Raw genomic sequence first — 20,748 nt, 5'->3', positions numbered from 1 at the left:
GGGTTAAAGCCTCTGCCTTCGGCTCTGGTCATGGTCCCAGGGTCCTGGGATCGAGCCCCATATCGGGCTTTCTGCTCCGTGGGGACCCTGCTTCCTCCTCTCTCTCTGCCTATCTCCTCTGCCTACTTGTAATCTCTGTCTGTCAAATAAATTAAAAAAAAAAAAATCTTTAAAAAAATTTTTAAAAAGAGGGAGTAAAAGAAGAAATTTTCTTTTATATATTCTTCCAGGCTTATTCCATTATCCAGATAAATGAAACCTTAGAACAACACGTTATTTGGTGCCCATAGACCAAATATAAGCGCAAATTTACTTGTTGAAGTTTTCTTGGTGTGCTCTTTCCTGGGCTGGAGCAGGAGGCCAACATTCCTCCAAACAGCGAGGGAGCTAGCACTTCATGCCCATTGGAACTGGACCTCTCAGAAGGCAGCCAATAAAGGCAATGGCCAATGAGGTTGAGATTTTTCCTTTCCGTACAGTTCTTTTTCTGCCTGATGACTTGGCAATGGGAATTATTTAATCTGATTTGTAGTCTCCGTATCCTGCCAGAACCTCACATTCTTGAAATATTTTAGAAAATGTTTTAGAAAGGAAATTTTACACCACCTATAGAGTAGAATACCTACTTGAGATATTTTCAACAGAAGGGCTGCTGCACTGAAAGGGAGGTCTCAGCCAAGAAGACGGTGGGGAACTGCCCATGGCCTTGAAACTCACTTTTAAGTGACTTTTTGGGAAAAGTCAACTCAACTGCAAAGAAGGAAGAGTTGCAGGCAGATCAGGAGAATTTTGACACAGTTGTTAAAGGACGTCATGGAAAGAGAATTTCTGCCACGCCTGTTCCCCAGAAAAAGCCCAGCCATGAAAGAAAAAGAATTCAAATGTATCCCCAAATGCAGAAGGACATCCAATGCCTCCTCATTGCTTCAGCCAGTTCTGCTTTGGATTCTAAATTGAATATAACAATGCTTATAAGCAGTTAGAATAAGCAGTTTCTTTATGTGGGGACATATTAAGTTGGTGATAGTTTTTAGACTCCCTTTTTGGATTTTCAAGTCCCAACCCTGAGAAGAAAAAGATGTTTTGCAGTTCCCTTACTTCTTCCAACTTCTCGAAGCCCAAAGATCCAGAATAAACCACTGAGGTCTAAGCCAGGTCTATTACAAACCCCACATCCTTGGCTTTAAACCCACCTTTGCCACCTTGGAGCCATTGATGACTGCTTAGCAGTCTAGGTCTTCAAATCAGGGATGCTCTATCCCATAGTATACAGTAAATGTCATTACATCTCTATGTCTCTACATCTGTTTCTTATAGATCTTGAAAAAAAAATTCAGATAGACAACAGATGATGAGATCCTAATAAATTTATTAAAGGAATGCTCTTTAAAAGGTATATGTTTCCACTCTTTGAAACTAATGTCACAGAAAGAATAAAATCTTTTTCTTTTTTTTTTTTTTTCACACACTGTTAAGGAGAAAACATTTGGTCTTATTAGGACAATTTTTAGGTTTTTAGTGATTAGAGCTAAACTATACTGTTGGACCAACAATCTTGCAATGGATATTCTGTTTATTGGAGAGGCAACAAAGTCCTGGGATTTAAAGTGCAGTAACCTGGGGCACCTGGGTGGCTCAGTGGGTTAAGCCTCTTCCTTTGACTGAGGTTGTGATCTCAGGGTCCTGGGATCTAGCCTCACATTGAGCCTCGCATCGGGCTCTCTGCTCGGCGGGGAGCCTGCTTCCTCCTCTCTGTCTCTGCCTACTTGTGATCTCTATGTGTCAAAAAAAAAAAAAAAAGTAAAGTGCAGTAAACTGCCGTGTTCAAATCCTGGCCCTACTGCTTGCTGTGATTATGAACTTGTTAGAATTATTTTGTCAACACACATTGAAGAAAAATTATTTGAACTCCGTTCAACTAAACGAATAATTACCAAATATTCTTTATGTTTCAGAAATTGTGCTTGGCATTGCAGAGCCTCAGAAATGAACAGGACATGGGAGGACCGCCCCAACAGCTCATGGAGAAGAGAGAATAACAGGGTCCTACACACGAACACACACACACTCACATAAACTGTAACAGAAGATGAAATGTAAGAAGTCCTCTGAGAGAATGAAAGAATCACCCATAATCGTTCAGGGAAGGAGAATGGGGAAAGCCCAGATGGGGTAGGAAGGACCAGGAGGAGTTTCAGGAGGGTAGTGATGGTGGCAGGAGGAAGTGGAAGGCAGGGCTGGGACTTGCCTAGGAACAAACATGTAGGAGCTAGAAAAAGACAGGTTATGCTAAAAGAATATGAAATGATCTGCTCTGATAGACACACAAACACTGAGAGAATTAAGTCTAGAATTTAATAAAGACCTGGAATGCTGGGTATGGAGTCCTTACTGAACTCCAAAAGCAATAAAAATGGGCAGCATTCACTGATACACACCAAGTGCCTCTCGAAGCTTCTAGAAAGAGATGAAATACTGGCTTAAACTCTAGATGCAAAGATCCTAAATCAGTAGGAAGCAACATTATGAGTTTTCTTCTGTGAAAATAGCAGATTAAACTTTGAATGGAAATTTATAAATTAATTTACAATTTTTAAGAATGTGTTGGAACTTTATCACATTTTACCAAGAGGCAGCCTCTCTGAAAGACCTTTTTTGCAGGAATTGGAATAATTAAATTGAAGATTCAGTGTACCTTTTCAATCATTTTATTAAAAAACTCATTCTGGTTTTCTCTGAGGGAGAGATAAACCACTGCTTAAGGAAGTGGCTAAATCTTTTTTTAAACTACTGTATTCACCATAAAATATATGACACTATTCCCAAATAACACCTAATAGAAGCTGGTCATATCAAAATCAGAAAACAAAACAAAACAAAACAAAAAAACCTTGCCCTTTCAAAACGAGCTTTTCGTGCTTGTCTTTAAAGCAGATGTTAGAAGTACAGGGGAGATTGAGATATAATCCAGAATGGGAGAAGAAGAGCTTATAAACAAATCCTTACAACACAGTCATGAAAGACTCTACAGTGTCCCTGGTGGGGGGGCGGGAGGAGGGCTTAGTACAGCTTGACTGAAGGAATATTTGATTTATGTCTTGGAGGTAATAGGAGCTATCATGTGTATATGTGCTAGTGAGTGTGTTCTCTCTAGACTGAGGGAACAGTAGATGCAAATGCTTGAACTTAAGACAAGCACAAGTAGCTAATTGCTGGAGAGTAAATGGTTTGATATATTTGGGTATCAGAAAAGCTGTTGGAGGTGTTCAAGTGGGGCGATGGTGTGCTCCAGGTGTCTGCTAGGTTGATAGGTGGGTGTGAAGATGTTGAATTGTAGGTAAGGAGAATCAGTAAGAGCAGTAGTCCAGATGAGAAATGACAAAGGATGAGACCTATAGTTAACTACGGGACTGAGTGTAACTATTAAAGGAGATATGCATTCTAGGAGAAAATGCTTTATATGGGTATTGCATTTATCAAGATTTATGTGTGTATTTATAAGATTTTATTTATTTATTTATTTGAGAGAGAGATAGCAAGGGAGAGCATGAGCAGAGGGAGCATGCGAGCAGAGAGCCCGACTCAGACTCAGGGCTCCATTCCAGGACCCTGGGATCATGATGTGACCTGAAGGCAGACACTTAACCAACCCAGCCACCCAGGTGACCTGAGATTTATGTGTGTTATGTATTTACATATATTATGAGTCCCAGTGACTAAAGAAATACAGCCAGATATAACAGATAGATGGTTGGAAATAGGCACCTGGGAGTCAGAAAATAGGAAAGGGACATTGATTTGACAGGGATTAAATAATAAGTTGTAGTTGGAGCTATGGAAGGAGATAATCATCCAAGAGAGGGTATAGAAAAGCTTTTGTGAACCTGGAACCCAGCACTGTGTCTGGCAATGAGTGAGCACTCAAGTGGTATTTGTTGTGTGGATGACTGCGTGAGTGAGAAAACAGATGAATGTCTACCAGTCCCTCCTGGAACATTCCTCCTTGGAATCTAGGACTCCATGTTCTCTTGATTTCTCTTATCTCTCTGTTTCTTGTCCTGCTGCTCTACCTGTTTGTTCTCCTCATGTAGATACTCCCCAGTGTGTATCTACAACAACAAATATAAGACAGGATCCCTTCACTTAAAGACTTCACAGTCCAACAAGGAACCAATTTATAAAGCCCCCAAGAAAGTCCAGAAATGTGAGAAACAAATTGTTCCCAGTTAAACACACTGGAATACATTCAATGAGAGTCTTAAAATAGTTTCAGTAGAAAATATTTCAGAAGCAGAAATCCGGGTTGCTGTGGGTTGAAGAATAAATGGGAGGGCGAAGAAGAAGAGTTCAGGAATCATTTTAAGAAGTTTAATAACAATAGGTTGGGAGGTGATGGAGCTGTATCTGGAGCGAGGGGCAATGTCAAAAGTTGTTTTGTTGGGGGAAAAGGGTTCAGGGCATGAAAAAGTTGGCCAAGAACCCAACAAAGCATAACAAATATTGTCTTTGACCTCAAGGAGCTAATTATTTATTACAGAAAACAGACAGGTAAATTGACCGGGAAGGTAGAGTGTGATAGATGTTATGACCAGCCTGGAATGTGCCAGTTGGAGAGCCTGCAATGCTTGTCCTGAAGAGAATAATGATCTGATGTCTGATCTGAATCTAAAAGAGAAATAGGACCTCTGCGTGCAGACACCCAGAGGAAGGGGATGCTGGGTAGAGGAAAGAGTGGGAACAAAGGCAGAGGAATATTGAAAACATAAGGGTTACAAGTCATTTGTCATTTTCTCCGAGTATGTGGAATACATTTTCATTTCATTAACAATGATTTCTGAAAAGCAAGGTTTTAATTTTTCTAAAATTCAGTTTATCAAATTGCATTTTGTGTCCTAAAGAAGTTTTGTGTAACCCAAGTCATGATTTGATCCTATATTTTCTTGTATTATCCGTATGGTTTTAGCTCTTAAATTTAGGTTTATGCTCTGTTTAGAATTGACTCTTGTATATGATGTGAAGGAAGAGTTTATTTTTGCATTAGGGTATCTAATTGTTCCAGCAGAATTTGTTGAAAAATATTTTGCCATTGAATTACCTTGTCACTTGTTGAAAATCAATTAACTATGTATTTATGGGTCTATTTCCAGACTTCTCTTTTGTTCAATTAATTTATATGCCTATCCTTATGTCAATATCATGTGATCTTCATTACTGTATCTTTCTTGTGAGTATTAAAATCAAATGGTACGATTTTTTCCCAAATTTATTCTTTTCCAAAATTGTTTGGTCCTTTGTGTTTCCATAAAAATGTTAAAGTAAGCCTCTTATTTTCAATGAAAAAAAAAAAGCCTAAAGATTTATTGGAATTTCATTGAATCTACAGATTCATAGACTCTATAGAGCAGAATTGTATCTTAATTATATTAAGATTAATGGTATCTTAATTATATTAAGACCTTCATACTATGAACATGGTATAGCTCTCCATTTCTTTAGGTCTGCTTTAATCTCACTCAGCACTGTTTTTGCAATTTTTAGTGCACAAGTGTTATATATTTTGTGGTAGGTATGCCTAAGAATTTCATATATTTGATGTTATTATAATTTTTTTTTAAATGTCCAACTGTTGGGGCACCTGGGTGGCTCAGTCGGTTAAGCTTCTGACTTTGGCCCTGGTCATGATCTCAGGGTCCTGGGATTGAGTCCCAAGTTGGGCTCCCCACTCAGCAGGGAGTCTGCTGTCCCTCTCCTTTGTCCCTCCCCCACTCATGCTCTCTCTGTCTCTCTCTCAAATAATAACTAAAATCTTTTTTTAAAAATGTTCAATTGTTTGTTGCTTGCATAAAGAAATAGAATTTCTTTCCTACTGTCCTGGCTTTCTGAAACCTTTCTAAACTTACTTGTTACTTTTTTTTATAAACTCTGATAAAAGACTTACATCCAGAATATTTTCAACAATAAGTGGGCAAACAATCTGATCTTATAAAGGCAAAAGCTTTTAGTAGGCTCTCCATCAAATAAGATACACTAGTGACAAATGTATGAAAAGATCATTAGTCATTAGCAAAATATAAACTTAAAAAATATATGTATAATTATAAATCCACTGAAATGGCTAACCTTAAAAAGATTGACAATGCCATGTGTTGACAAGGATTTGGGGCAATCAAACTTCTTATAGATTACTGGTAGGAATGAAAGAGGGCACAGTCACTTCTGAAATCAGTTTGGCAGTTTCTTAATAATTGCAATATTCATTTGCTATGGAATCTAACTTTCACATTCCTAGATATCTACCCAAAGAAAATGAAAACATATGTCTATACAGGTACTTGTGCTTGGATTTTTGGGGCAGCTCTATTCACTGTAGTTAAAACTGGAAGGAACCCACATGCCCATCATGTGGGTAAACAAAACTGTGTTCATTCACAATGCAATATTACTTAGCAATAAAAAGGAATAAGATACTAATAGACAAAACAATGTGGATTAATTTCAAACACATTAAGCTAAAAGAAAGAAATCAGACATAAAAGACCACATAGTAAAAGCTTCCATTTGTATGACATTTTGGAAAAAACAACACTATAGTAACAAAGATCAGGTCAAGGGTTTCTGGGGTCTGGGAGTTGAGGAAAGAATTGACTAGAAAGGGGTCCAAGGAAAATTTCTGAACAGATGGAGATGTTCCATACATGATTGTGGTACTGGTTCACAAATTTCTCAAAACTCCTCAAATTATACATTTCAAATTAGTGGATTTTTATTGTAGATAAATTGTCCTTTGATGGATTACTTTAAAAGAAATCTGGTGAGTTTAATTTACTAGGAAGGCAGGTCCGTAATCCATTATCTGAGACCCTACAGGCCAAATGTGTGTTTTTTTTTTTTTAATGTGTTTTGAACTTCATAATTTTTGAAAGCTTATATAGTATATTACTTACAGACTGATATATATCATCCATATACTTATACTTTTATATAGTGTACTAAACCCAGCCTTGATGCAGGAATTGATCCCATAGTCAAACACAATTCTATTTCTGTAACAAAACATACGTGTATTCATGAGTAGAATCAGTATGTTCTATGAAGAGCCTCTTGTCACTTTAGATGACATGTTGCTTCCTGATTTTGCTTCTTGATTCTGCTGAGACTGAGAGGCTGTGGTCTTGGCCAGGCAGTTTGGTATTTGCTCTAATTTAAGGTTCAGAGGTTGGGACTGAGAGGTGAGATAGTCTGAGGTTGAGAAAACACGAGGCTGGAGAGGGAGGTAGATCGCAGAGGATCACATTGTACAGTTTAAGATTTTCCTGGGCATACTGATACATTATAGCTACTAAAATGGCAGATTAGTTACTCAGAAAAAGGAAGAACTGGTTTCTCCTTCAGTAACAAGCTCCTGTGATTACTTATGAAAAACTTACTGTAATGGAAATAGTACATGCAAGTGTCATGGTCCATAAAAAATAATAATACAAAGGCATCAAGGTCAAGTCTTATACTGAAGCCCTTCAAGACTCCTCAGTCTCTTTAAGATAACGTTCCAGTGGGCGCCTGGGTGGCTCAGTGGGTTAAGCCGCTGCCTTCGGCTCAGGTCATGATCTCAGGGTCCTGGGATCGAGTCCCGCATCAGGCTCTTTGCTCAGCAGGGAGCCTGCTTCCTCCTCTCTCTCTGCCTGCCTCTCTGCCTACTTGTAATCTCTCTCTGTCAAATAAATAAATAAATCTTTAAAAAAAAAAAAAAAAAGATAACGTTCCAGCTTTCAGACCGTTTTGTGATCTAAACTCGTTCTCTGGGTCTCCTCATTGTCCCTCCACCCTCCCCTTCCCCCCATCTTGGCACGTGAAAAACTGTACCAAATACCCAGTCAGGCGCTTGTTCTGGTTGTTCCCTAGCTTCTTTGTCTTTTAAAGCCTCTCTGACTTTGTTAATACCCTTTCCTCTGATTAAGTGCTATTCTCTCCATTCATTCTTTGGTAAATTTCTATTCTACAGGTTATAAATGCTTATAGAAGCCACACAGAAAACATAAATGAGTAAAGCAGCCAAGGGTTGGGGGGGGAGGAGAAACAACCACCAACATATATTGTTATGTAAGACACCCATCATGTAGAGGGCTCTTAATAATGGTGGCCTTAATTAAAAATGGTATTAGGCCATAATAATAGAGCTGAGGCACCATAGAGAATGCGATACTATTGTAACTCTTCCCAACCTGTCACAGTGAAGTGGAAATGTTTACATATTACGATATCTTGAATTTTTTTTTCAGTAGCTTCCTAAATCAACTCCTTCTGAGACCAAGAGAAAATATGCCAAGTTAAGTTGTCTTTTTGCAAAGAGCACCATTTGAGGAATTTATGATATTTGGGGCCATCAGTCCTGTTCAGAGAGATTCCATCTCTTCCCTCGAGGAGCTTCTCATCAGCATCAAACACATTAATACAGACAGACATATTGGAGCACCATTAGGAACAAAATGGAAACATTAAAGCAACCCATGGATAGTCGGGTAATTGCATTACGTGAAGGTCAAGCATAAGTGGATTTGTAGTGGAAGGAAACAGTGAGTACCTAATCAGGGCAGAGATCAGGAACTGCACGTGGGAACTGGGCAGGGCAAGGGTACAAAATCACTTACCTAATCAGCCCTGGAAGATTTCATGGGACGAGTGGGGAGTCAGTAGCAACCATCAGCCTGAGTGGGAGCTCAAGAGTCTCTTGCTGTCTTCAAAATGTATGATTTTTGAATTAGGAAATTGAAGGCTACACATTAAAACACACTGTTATAAAGCAGGGAAGATTCCTTTTCTTTCGTCTTTGGCTCTGAGATTGTCCTATAAGGCCACCCTTATCACGTGAGAGTATCCTTTTATGCAAGTAGCATACTAAAAATGTATTCAATAGTTTAACTCCAAGTTAACTCCAAGTTTCAAAATTTAATTTAAAGATTTTTAATTTCTAGTTTTATAACATGTCTTAAATTTCACTGGCAAAAATCAGATGTTTGCTGTTTTTCTTTGTTACCAAAGTTCTTGAAAATATCCAGGGACAAATCTAATGTAAAAAAAAAAAAAAAAAAGCATTTTCTGACTCTAAAAAACTACAAGAGATGTCTTGGTTCCCTGTTTGGGTGAACTTCATTTTACGCTATCCAAAATGTGTGAGCACAGAAACCCTTTAGATAATTCGAGCTAAGGCTGAACCCTCGACCCCCTTGATCATATAGAAGGAAGGTGTATTTCAAGAAGAGGCGTGTCCCTTGGTGCTCAGGGGATGTGACCTGACTTTTACTGGGGACAGAGATGTTATGCCCAGTCTGATGGAGAGCTCACTCTCTCCTTCGGCAATACATTCAAGATCCCTGGGGAGAATACTTACCCCGTGTGACTAAATTCTCCAAGGCTCTAGTATTACAACCAATTTCTTACGTTGTTTCTTCAGTAAAGGCGTTCTCTTGTTTCTGAAAGAACTCCTGAGACACACGATTCAAAGATATTATATTGCCCCCCTGCCCCGAGACTGCCCCCTCCTGTCAGGTCCTTTAAATTTCCTAAAGGTCTTATTTTCCCAATCCTTTAATCATCTCTGTGGTAAAAAACTAAGTTCTCATGCCTTTTTGTCTCACTCTGGATGAGGTATTGGCTGGCCTAAGTCCTGTGGGTCATATTGATATGTTTCTACACAAGTGAGACCTTCCCGCTTTAAATTGAAGTGCTCCTGTGGACTCGTCATGTCTTTTTGAAAACCAACAATAACAAAACACAGCTAGGGACACAGTTCAAAATAAGACACAGAGTGTACAAGTAAGCCAGGATTATCTTTCCTTTGTATTACTCTGGGTCCCTTTCGGGCCCCACTTCATGGGAAAGGATGACCCTTGATTGTCCATTTTCACCAAAATAGCATTTGGGAAAGCAGGACTATTAACTCAGGTAAAGCAAAAGGGCTGTTCCTTTCATCTCAGCAATTCCACACCTACTCTCCTTCCAAGTGACTTTTTATAGAATATTAGTTTGCATTAAAAAAAAATCCATTTAATTGCATGGGAGAAACACTTCACCACCACGCTCCAGGCCGATCCCATGTTGCAGCTGCTCCTACTTAACGGGTAATTGTGGCCTCACTCTTTTCCAAGGAACTAATTCTGATTTTGAAAGGATTCGTCCTCATAGTTTATCCTGATGAGAGAGGACTGGATTATTGCTGTGTAAAATAGTTGAAGAGTCTTATTATAGCTATTATGCCACAAATGTTGTATATTGTTAGAGATCCCAGTACTGTCCCACACTCAGTGTAAGATGTGCAGGCACTGGCACCCTTCCCATATTATGTAAAAAAATACTGCATTTTATGAGTCATTTAGTACCATGTGAGGTATCTGTGGACCCTATATCATTTCCTTCAAACTTTCCTCATCATTCTGAAATCCTTTATTTTCTGGTTGAAAGACTTACAATCTAGTCATTTCTCACTAGTCTCCCCAGGAAATAAACTTCAGTACTCTCTGTTCTCCCACTGCATTATATTATGGATTGCATATCATTCTACTTTACATTTAAATTACTTTAGAAAACTATTTAAAAAAAAACAAACAAACCTCTGGACAACAGTAAATTCTAACTGGTAAATTGAGAAAATGTAAATGTTTCCTATCAAAACCATTGATGATGTTTCTAGAACCTTGAAGTGAGGTAGGATTCAGCATTGGTTAGGTTGTAAGGAGAAAAAATACCAACATACCTAATTCAGCCATAATCTTGTTAGGAACGTAAACCTGTAAACACATGCATAACAAGATGGTTTATAATACAACTGGTCCATATCATGGGCTCAAATGAATGGAATTTTAAAAGAATGAGGTTTTCTTCTACAAGAGAGACTGAGCTATCTCCTATTGCTGGAAAGCACACCCTTAAATAAGAGGAGGCCAGTGAAGGACTGATATTAATTTTGTTAAAAAATACAGCATGCTTTGATTTTAGTTTCAATAGTTGGCATTTCAAAGTAAATCCCTCTATAAGATCTTTCATCCACACCTTCAACATAGAGAGGGCTATTACCCTTAAAGAAAATTAACTCCAAGGGCTAACCAAGAGTACCCCTCAAGAAGTGCCATTTTGTTGTTGTTGTTGAATGATTGTTTTTTTTTTTTAAGATTTTATTTATTTATTTGACAGACAGGGATCACAAGTAGGCAGACAGGCAGGCAGAGGGAGAGAGGGAAGCAGGCTCCCCGCTGAGCAGAGAGCCCCAAGTGGGGCTCAATCCCAGGACCCTGGGATCATGACCTGAGCTGAGGGCAGAGGCTTTAACCCACTGAGCCACCCAGGCGCCCCTGTTGAGTGATTTTTATTAGACTCTCATAAGTCTTGGATAGGATTGACTGTGTAGAGGATATTTTCCCTGATGTAAAACATTCTGTGTGTAGTTTGGAGACATTACTACAAATTTAGGGCTTATGTCCATAGTACAAAGAATCAGTAAACATAAAATGCGGTCAGTGGAAACACGTGCAAATTTGAAAACATGACATCATCAAACTATCATCAAAATGAAGATGTGGAGGGAACAAAATAAGATGCTAAGTGTGGTTTGTAATTAGTGGTTAAGGGTTCCAATAAAACTTGTAAAACCAAATAAGAGAGATGCAACGTTAAAAAATTATGACTAGGTCCAGGACATAGTAGGCATTTCAGAAAGGTAGCTATCAACTTTATTACATCAATACTAGTTAAGGAGAAGTTTTGTTCACAGACCCACATTTTTTGGTAATGAGAGTTCCTAGTTCAGATGACCAAATTGTAATTAGGGTCTCTACAGCAGTTCATTCCGGTTTCGTTAGAATAACTGAGTCCATTGCCACACTCAGTCTCTGTAAGGGCAGTGTAGATTATGGGGACCTCGAGACATGACCTGCTATGTCCCCTTGTGAGAGCCAACACAAAATAACAGTCTAGCCAGGAAATTTACTCACGTGAAAATTTTGTGCTTTGAACATTCCCTTTGTGCCCATGTTATCTTTCTTCCTAGACCACTGGTTCTCAATCCTTCCTGAAAGTTGAAAGCCCCTGGAAAGCTTCTACAAACTCCTATGCCCAGTCCTTACCCTAAATGGATTGAAACAGAATCTCTGGTGGAGAAGTCCAGCCATGACTATTTTTCAAAGGGTGTGGGGTGACTCCACTGACCAAAGTGAGAAATACTGCTCTCTAGAAAACTAGAACACATCTAAAAGAGAACCTATTTCAAGAAATTTGTTCTTGTATGTCAACCTATACACAATACATAGCATAGAGCCTGACTCTGCTTATATGGCTTTGTTGAATAATATCCGAGTGAATGGATGGACAAATAGATTAGTAAAGTTAGCCATGATGTAAAGTTGAATATCCTGGAAATTGAAAAATAATATAATACCTCTCTACTATTTTTATCTCCCAAATTAATAAGATTTACTCAGTGGCTTATCTATTCAACTTCGTCCATGTTTTTTCTGGGAGAACTGCTCTCCTTCCATATATAATGGGCCTTGGGTGTAGCATTTTATTTATATAAAATATAAATATTTTTTTCAGATCACACTGAGATAATCTTTACAGCCTACTCTTCATGTAGGAGTGATTGGGGTTAAGAGCTGTTTTTTTTAAACCAAGAGCTCCCATTCCCCCCTGAGCTGGGAAAAACTCAAGCAATTCTGTCACACCAGCTGGGTGCCTTACAATCTGATTCAATTCTGACAGTATCTCCCTGGAGATAGCATCAGATCCCACAGGCTAAGGGCTCAGCCCCACAAGACTCCCTGCGCTGCCCCAAGAATTAGAAAACCATTTGAGATGCCAATGACAAGCCCAGGGTGATAACTGTGCTTCTGACTGATCAGCTATCAAACAGAATATCCTATGACACCATCCTCGGGTTTGAGGACTTTAGCAGAGTGTTTCACAAGGCTCAAGAAAAAGTTTACTTACTGTTTACATATTTATTATAACAGGATATGACAAAGGATACAGATGAACATCCAAATGCATTGAGTAAGGTATGTGGGAAAAGACGGAATTTCCAAGCTCTCTCCAAGATAACCACTCTGCATGACCTCCACTTGGTCACCAACCAGGAAGTTCTCTGAGTCCTGAACTTTGGCAATTTTTATGGGGACTTCATCACATAGGCATGATGGATCATCAACTCCATTTTCAATCCCAGCAACCACCCCCACCTCCATCATGAAATCGAACTTTCTGGTCTACTCTCCATGTATGAGTGATTGGAGTCAAGAGCTTTTTTTTTTTTTTAAAGATTTTATTTATTTATTTATTTATTTTTTTTAAAGATTTATTTATTTATTTGACAGAGAGAAATCACAAGTAGATGGAGAGGCAGGCAGAGAGAGAGAGAGGGAAGCAGGCTCCCTGCTGAGCAGAGAGCCCGATGCGGGACTCGATCCCAGGACCCCGAGATCATGACCTGAGCCGAAGGCAGCGGCTCAACCCACTGAGCCACCCAGGCGCCCTAAAGATTTTATTTATTTATTTGACAGAGAGAGATCACAAGTAGACAGAGAGGCAGGCAGAGAGAGAGAGAGAAGCAGGCTCCCTGCTGAGCAGAGAGCCCGATGCGGGACTTGATCCCAGGACCCCGAGATCATGACCTGAGCCGAAGGCAGCGGCTCAACCCACTGAGCCACCCAGGCGCCCCTGGCGTCAAGAGCTTTTTTCATCAAAAGCTCACATTCCCACCCCTCACACCATGCCACAAACAAACATACCATTTTGACGCTACTGATTGCACACGAAAGAAACCAGGTACAAATTAAGTAGAGGGATATATAGTTCCCGTGTATTTAGGTTTCTTCTCAAGACAGAGAAAAGTAGTAGGTCTAGAGAACAAAGTATAGACATCATTGTCTTCCCTAGATGTCAAAATGTTGATAATGAAACTTTTCATCTTCCTGATGTTCACAGGGTCATCAAACAGATATCAATTACAGATTCTAAGAAAGTTTTCATAATTGATATAATACATTGATAATAAATGGTGAATTAATGATAAAAATTTAAATTTGGGAATATTTAAGTTAAAATCAATTTTTTTTAAATTTTGGAAATATATATAAGCATATTTTAGCATCTATAACTGAATTTTGAACACTGAAAATCAAAACACAAAACATTTAAATTTTATTATAAAGAAATTTATTAAGAGGAAAAAAATTTCTATTTTTTATTTTATTTTATGCCCTGAAGGACCTGTAAATATGGATATTCTTCAGAATCCAGTGGAGAGGAATTCTTTTTTCTCACTGCTCTCTCTCTCCCTACACAATTTCCACCATGTCATTCTTGAGGTGGGGAAAGTGTTAGATTTTTGTTACTTCTAGAAATGATGAAGGGAAGAAAGAAAACAATGGTTTAAGAGAAAAAAGGATGCAAGGAGTACAAAGCAATGCTAAGTAAAAGCTTCCTAAAAAGCCATGTGTAGACACTCAATGATGTTATCATTTCTTATACTTTCTTCATAGATTTTCTTCCAGTTCTCTCTGATTGTACCTGACAGGTGCTCTCAGTTGCAGGGGAAACAACATAGCTGTCAGAAAGTTGTACAGAGCAGTTGGCAGTCAACATGCACTGTACAGTTGTGTGGGGTGGCAGAGTGTTATTAGTAGCCTTAGCACAGAATGAAGTAGAAAGGATGAAGTACTTCCAGGCTCCTTTGCAGGGTCTTGGGCCCTACTGTGTGTGGCTCCTTCCTCCTGGGAAGGTAAATATCACCTGCTATTGCCTGGACTTCCCACCAATGAGAGAGTCTCAGGGATAAATCTGCTGGACTCCAGCCAAATTTCGTGGACCCCCCCCCCCCCCCCGCAGCCATCCGGAAAAAAACGAAGTTGCAAATTTCTGTGTTTTAGAGGTAAGGCGGGAAAACATGATTGGAGACTTTCTCCTCCCACTTGCGGACCAGAGAAAGGGGGAGGCTGATTCCAGGTCTTCAGTGCCTCTCCCAGAGCATCAGTGGGCTTCCAATTACAAAAAGACAAGAATCCCATCAGGGGCAACTAGCAAGCCCACGTGTTTCCCCTGTAGTCTGATCTTGTGTGTTGATGAGCCTTTCCCTATTTACACTTTGATTTACTCCTGTGGTCTTTTTGGAGTCTCCAGGGCTGCCTTAGCTTTGCAAACCCTCCAGTGGGTCACAGATCATTGGGAGGTGAGGGCTGGAGGCGGAAGCCAGCGACAGAAGTGGGTAGGCTTTTAAGCCCATCCACACCCTGCAGTCCTTTCGGGTCCCTAGCCCAGTAGCCCGCTATAGCGCACAGTTGATTCGCGCTCCCTGAGGGTTCCCGGTCCCTAGGACCGGCGCAGCATGTAATAGCCACCTCCACCAGGGGCTGGGAGTAGGGGTGGGGACGCAGGGATGAGAGTGGGGAGAGACACGAAAGGGGAGGTGGCGGATGCAGAGAAAGAGGTGGGGACAGCCGCGGAGGGGACGGTGGGAGCGGGGTGGGGCCGGGGCGGGCCCGGGGGCGGGGCTCGCCACAGCGCCCCCTTGCTGCGTGCTCCCTGCCGTGCCCCGGGGCCGCCGGTGGCTGGGGCTCCGTAGCCCCTTTGTGTACGACTCGCTGGCCGGGAGGAGCGCGGATCCCGCACAGCGGAGGCTCCGCGGGGTCCCGCCACCCCGGCCCGGTCCCGGCCGCCCTCTCCTCCTTTTTCTCCGCTCCTCCCTCCTCCGGGCCCCGGCCCCCAGCCTCGAGCTGCAGCCATTGGGTCGCGAGCGGCCCCGCGTCCTGCCGCGCACCCTACCCCGCCCGGCCCGGGGCGTTCACCCCCCCCCCCACTCTCGCCCTGTCCCCTCTTCATTCCTCCCCCCATCCCAGGCCTCCAAGGTGGAGAAAATAAACTAAAAGCAGAGCAACTCAGAGACTCCAATAAAACGCCCAGGACCTAGCGCCCGAGCGCGAGCGCGTGTGCCGGGCGGCGAGGGGCGCGGGAGGCGGGGATGGGGGGGCGGGCGGGGGGACAATGAGCGCATGAAGTTACCTGCCCGGCGGCAGCGGCGGCGGCGGTGGCGGCGGGGCCGGGAGGCGGCGGCGAAACAGGCTGCGCGCTCGGCGCCGACGGGTGCGCGCCGCGGCTTGGGGGAGAGTTGAGCGCTTTTCCCCCCTCTTTTTTTTTTTTTTTTTTCTTTCTTTCTTTTTTTTTTTTTTTTCTCCTCTTCTTAAACAAACCACAAACGGATGTGAGGGAAGGAAGGTGTTTCTTTTACTCCTGAGTCCAGACACCTCTCTCTGTTCCGTCTAAGCTTGTTTTGCTGAACACTTTAAAAAAAAAAAAAAAAAAAAGGAAAAGAAAAGGAGTTGCTTGATGTGAGAGTGAAATGGACGTAAGATTTTATCCACCTCCAGCCCAGCCCGCCGCTGCGCCCGACGCTCCCTGTCTGGGACCTTCTCCCTGCCTGGACCCCTACTATTGCAACAAGGTGAACGCTCTGCTTTTGTTTCCACCGTGTTCTTGCTGCTTGATCCCGGGAGGGGGGCGGCGGCGGCGGACCGGCTCGGCTACCGGGGTCGGTCAGCGGAGGCCGGTCCCGGGCGCGCTCGACTCGCAGCCCGCTACAGCCCTGCGTGCGCTGGGGTAGTAAATACTGTGCAGCAGCTCCGGGGGTTTGCCAAACACCGCGATTGTGCGTAAAGTGACAAGATTTGCTCGGATTCTTTCCTTCCTGCTGTTCGCGACTAAGGCTCCCTGCCTAGGTTTGCCGGGGGGCGTTTAAAAAAAATTAAGAGAAAACCACGGAATACTTTGGGGGTGTGTCTGGGGTCCGGGAACGCAGGCAGAGAGTAAGAGAAGTCAGTTTATTTTGTAGTTTCCCCTTCTGCTTCCCGCCCTCTCACGGGCTGCGGGGACTCGTGGCACCGCTTCCCGGACCGGGATTAGTTGCCAGGGGAGCAGCCGGGAGTCGGGGTGCAGGGACCAGGGAGACGCCTCCGCCCCCCGCCGGGAAAATTGCTCCACAAGTCTTTTGTTTTCGCAAATCCTTTCGGGCGCCCGAGCGGGGTGTTCGGACACCGGTTTGCGGGCCGAGGTGCAGCAGGGTTGCCCGGTTTGGGGGACAGCTCCCGCTTGCGGGGGGCGGGGGGCGCGGTAAATGCAAGTTTGTTAGAAGCCGGGCGAGTGCGTCGAGTTTACGTCTGAAGCTCCAGCACTCCTCACGGCGCTTGGAGAAGCGTCCCAGGCTGGGCTGTACCCACAGCCCGGTGACCCCAGGTGCCAAGGCCGCGGGGTACCTGGGCGCGGCTGACCAGGCGGGTGGCCCCGGGCGGGCCTGGGGGTGGGGGTGGGGAGGCGGCCAGGGCTACTGCCAAGCTCTGCTATTCCCATAGATAGAATAGTCAGGGGGTGCGAAGGGAGGGGGTTACTCTCGGTGCTTCTCCAACTCTCTGCCCCGGGAGGGAGGACGCGCGGGGACCGGTCTCCGAGGGCAGCCGCAGGGCCACGGCTTTCCTCGCCCGGGGCTTATTGGACGTGTGGAAGCTGTCCAGCCGGGTGTACGTCGGAGGGGAGGAATGAGTTCTCTGAGACACCGGGCGAGTGGGTTAGACGCCCAGCTCCCGCTCAACCTGCTTGGTACTGTATTGCAAGCAGTTCCTTGTAGGTCCCTCCGTGAATTCCACTGGATGAATGGTTGGGACCCTTAATATTTGCCTGCTGGCGAGGCATCATCAAACAGCTTTTTTACGTGATACAGAAGTATTTAACGCGCTGCATCCTCAGCCCCTCGGACTCCCCACCACGCCACCCCCTCGCAGCTCCAGAGTCTTGGTCAGTCGGGACACACACACACACACACACACACACACACACACAGCTGTGAGTTAAGTGATCCACAGATAGCACCCTGTGCAGACGCTCCTTGATGCTGGGTACAGTGTAAAGCTCGGTAGAAGGCTATGCTGAATGTCTATGATGGATAGGCAAGTTTGAAAAGGAGGAAATAGTCTTGTGCAAGGCAGAAAAGCTTATCATACAGGGAGCTCTTTAGGTACGAACAGGTTGGAAAGCTCAGGTAACTTTGGCAAGAGAAGTTTGTGTAATGAAGTTTCATTATTGGTTAGTACCATAGTTCTTTTATTCTTAAATCTGTTTTGCCTTTATAAGCAAGTATTTTGTGTATTTAACATTCTATTTTGCTCATAGCACTAGTACTAACAAAAATAATAAAGTAGCAGACCTATCATGGTTAGTAAACACATCTTCCAGGGTGGTAACCAGTACCAAAAAGAACCATTTTGGCAGTGAAACTGGACAAATCTGATTAGATTGATTGGTGATTTTAGGCTCCAAAAAGAAGGTAATGACTTGGATACACATTTCACTTGTCATTCTTGTGATAGTAGGGTCAGATTTAATTTAAAAGTTAAATGCTTTGGAAAATCAAGAATTACTTCAATATATTAAATCATTTTCCAATTAAGTGCTTTAAATAATTTTCGTGGGTTGTGCTGTGAATTGAATAAATTAATTTAGAAAGTCTTCAGAATTTCTTTACTAGCTCATTGAAGTTCCTTTCAAGCCCCCCCCCCCATGTAGGAGAAGCAAACTGTTCTTTTTAAATGCAAATTAGCCACCCTTTCTATAGACTAGTTGCAAGTCTTCTATTTAACTTATCCAGGGAATAATGGATTTTTAAAGATGCAAAGTCATGATATACTTCTAATAGTAGGAAGAGACTTTATGGAAATGCTTCTGGAAGAATGCCTTCCCCTGCCTTTCTCTGGAGAGCAGTCTATCAGATATATTTGTCACTGATCCCCGATTATATTAAACATACTGAGTAGGTTTGGTAGGCCCCAGAAAACCTAGTTTTTCTACTCCATCATGATCAGCACTGGTACACAACTTCACTGTTTTAGTTGCTTAGATTGTAGTCAACTAGCATTAATTTTTGCAGTGACTCAAGTGGATTTGCAGGGATGTGGAAGATGGGCAGAAGTTTGGAAGAAGTTTGAGATAAGAAATCTGCGTATCTACATTTAGTGAAAGCAAGTTGGATCAGACTTCCCTGAAAGAGCCAAGACAGCAAAGTAAACCTTGTGTCTTTCAGAGGCGTAATGAATATGTGGTTTATTACAAGAAACAGTCACTTTGTCAGGTTATTTGTTTTTAATAGGTTGATAAGACCATAAATTAATAATTATCTTTATTTTAAATCTGTCAACACTTTTGTCGTTGAAGCTGGTGTGCTAAGTCCCAGTGGAACCAGGATCTTTACGTGCTTCAGAATTGTGCCGTTGTACCTATAGTTTTCCCACTGATCTTTTTTTCAATGTTAGAAGAGACCCTAATCCAGAAAATGAATATCTTCTTCCTCAAGCTTTTCTAAACTAGAAGGAGGTTGTGTTACCCCGCTGACACTTTCCGGCTGCTGCTCTATAGATTGCCAAAAACGCTACTTACATTTTTCAGTCGATAAACTCCAGAGGAGGCTTTTTTTTTTTTTTTTTTTGGAAACCGTTTAATTTACTGTTGGTCTATTGTAAGAGCACATTACATTATGAACACATCACTATGCAAACTGGCCTCCATTTTCACAGAGCCTATTGAGGGAGAAAAGTGAGAACAATGCGGACGATGTTGGTTATGGCAAGGGTACGAGGCATCTCTTATACAAACAGCCAGAACGGATGGCATGTTGCTGTATATAGGTCAGCCTTTGAAACAGCAGCGTAGCTCTCAGACTGGACAGAAACATGCAGGCTGAAAGTAACAGTGTTCACCTCTTGGAACTTAAAGCGTGGTTACATTTCAGACATTGAGAGATGGTACCATAGTCAGTTTCATCTAATTAAGACTATTTTAAGTAACACTGTAGCCCTTAATTGAAATTGCATTAAAGGGACTCACAACTGGAGTGCAGTAGTAAAATATAATCCTATTTTTTGTTCTAGTTGAAGGTGTCAGAGCATCAGTGCAAATCTATACCCACGGAGTAAGAACAGTTCCTTTCAGTTTCTTAGTGCAGTGTCATTTGTAAAGATTGTTTTCACGGATTTTATGCTAAATTGGGACAAAGAAGTGGCACTTTTTCATTTTTACAATGATGTGATGTGTTCAGTTATTGCTCAGTATCTGCCCACATAAGGAGCAGTAATACAATGATGTTATGACATGGCTAATCACAGGGATGCTGACCTCTGCCATCAGTGGGAGAGGAAATAATGGTCTTTACTGTTCTCAGTGGTTGCTGTTGTGGAATCAGGTCCTGAAGCTTTCTTTGGTTGGTTTAGACACAGGCAAGTCCAAGACACAAAACCCGTGCTCAATACTAGTTATACACAGACTAAAGAATAATGGCCGTTTGGGATGTTGGGCTTTTGTCATTGAAATGAGGAAGGACAGTGTATAATCTTTTCATATAAACATAGGAAGAAGGACCTATTTGTGATGAACTCAGCGTTGAAATGTCAGAGCTAACATTAAACACTCCATAACTTTTGAGAAAAACAAGATTCATTATTGTTTCTGCTACATCTCCTTTGAGCTTATTTTCCTATTTACTTAGAGCATTATGTCTTGGACTTTAAGGTGACAAAACTCATCACATCTAAAATACAGGATATACAAGCACATTAAGGTGGAGTCATTATTTCTACTCTAATTAATACATGTAAGAAAAAAGGAGAATGGGAGAAGAAGGAGGAGGAGGAAGGGGAGGGTTATAAGCAATTTAGAGCATCATGCCTGATT

General features: G+C 42.0%; 1 protein-coding gene and 1 long non-coding RNA gene across 10 annotated transcripts in view; one reads left to right on the top strand and one right to left on the bottom strand.

Annotated features, from left to right (window-relative positions):
• Window positions 1–1,737: 1,737 nt before the first annotated feature.
• On the bottom strand, window positions 1,738–16,132 carry LOC116575553. 8 transcript variants are annotated; one of them, XR_004279822.1, is made up of 7 exons: window positions 16,042–16,132; window positions 13,773–13,883; window positions 9,386–10,781; window positions 8,646–8,732; window positions 7,060–7,261; window positions 6,121–6,185; window positions 3,634–4,109 (listed from the first exon to the last, which is right to left on the bottom strand). It is a non-coding gene; the product is annotated as an uncharacterized LOC116575553 (long non-coding RNA). The 8 variants fall into 8 exon arrangements; XR_004279826.1 differs by lacking the exon at window positions 13,773–13,883 and having other exon boundaries at window positions 9,386–10,185; window positions 10,748–10,781; window positions 16,042–16,129; XR_004279825.1 differs by lacking the exon at window positions 13,773–13,883 and having other exon boundaries at window positions 9,386–9,479; window positions 10,748–10,781; window positions 16,042–16,112.
• Window positions 16,133–16,178: 46 nt separating this feature from the next.
• The window catches only part of TOX (thymocyte selection associated high mobility group box), a 297,971-nt gene continuing 293,401 nt past the window's right edge, over window positions 16,179–20,748 (top strand). For both annotated transcript variants that reach the window (XM_032316919.1, XM_032316918.1), the window contains exon 1: window positions 16,179–16,480. In XM_032316919.1, the coding sequence (XP_032172810.1) occupies window positions 16,379–16,480 (102 nt within the window). In that variant the 5' untranslated portion in view covers window positions 16,179–16,378. The remainder of the gene's footprint in view (window positions 16,481–20,748) is intronic.

The sequence above is a fragment of the Mustela erminea genome, chromosome 16 (assembly GCF_009829155.1).
Source record: "Mustela erminea isolate mMusErm1 chromosome 16, mMusErm1.Pri, whole genome shotgun sequence".
Taxonomy (NCBI): Eukaryota; Metazoa; Chordata; class Mammalia; order Carnivora; family Mustelidae; genus Mustela; species Mustela erminea.
The sequence above is the reverse complement of the archived record's forward strand: the minus strand, read 5'-3'. Positions and strand labels throughout refer to the sequence as shown.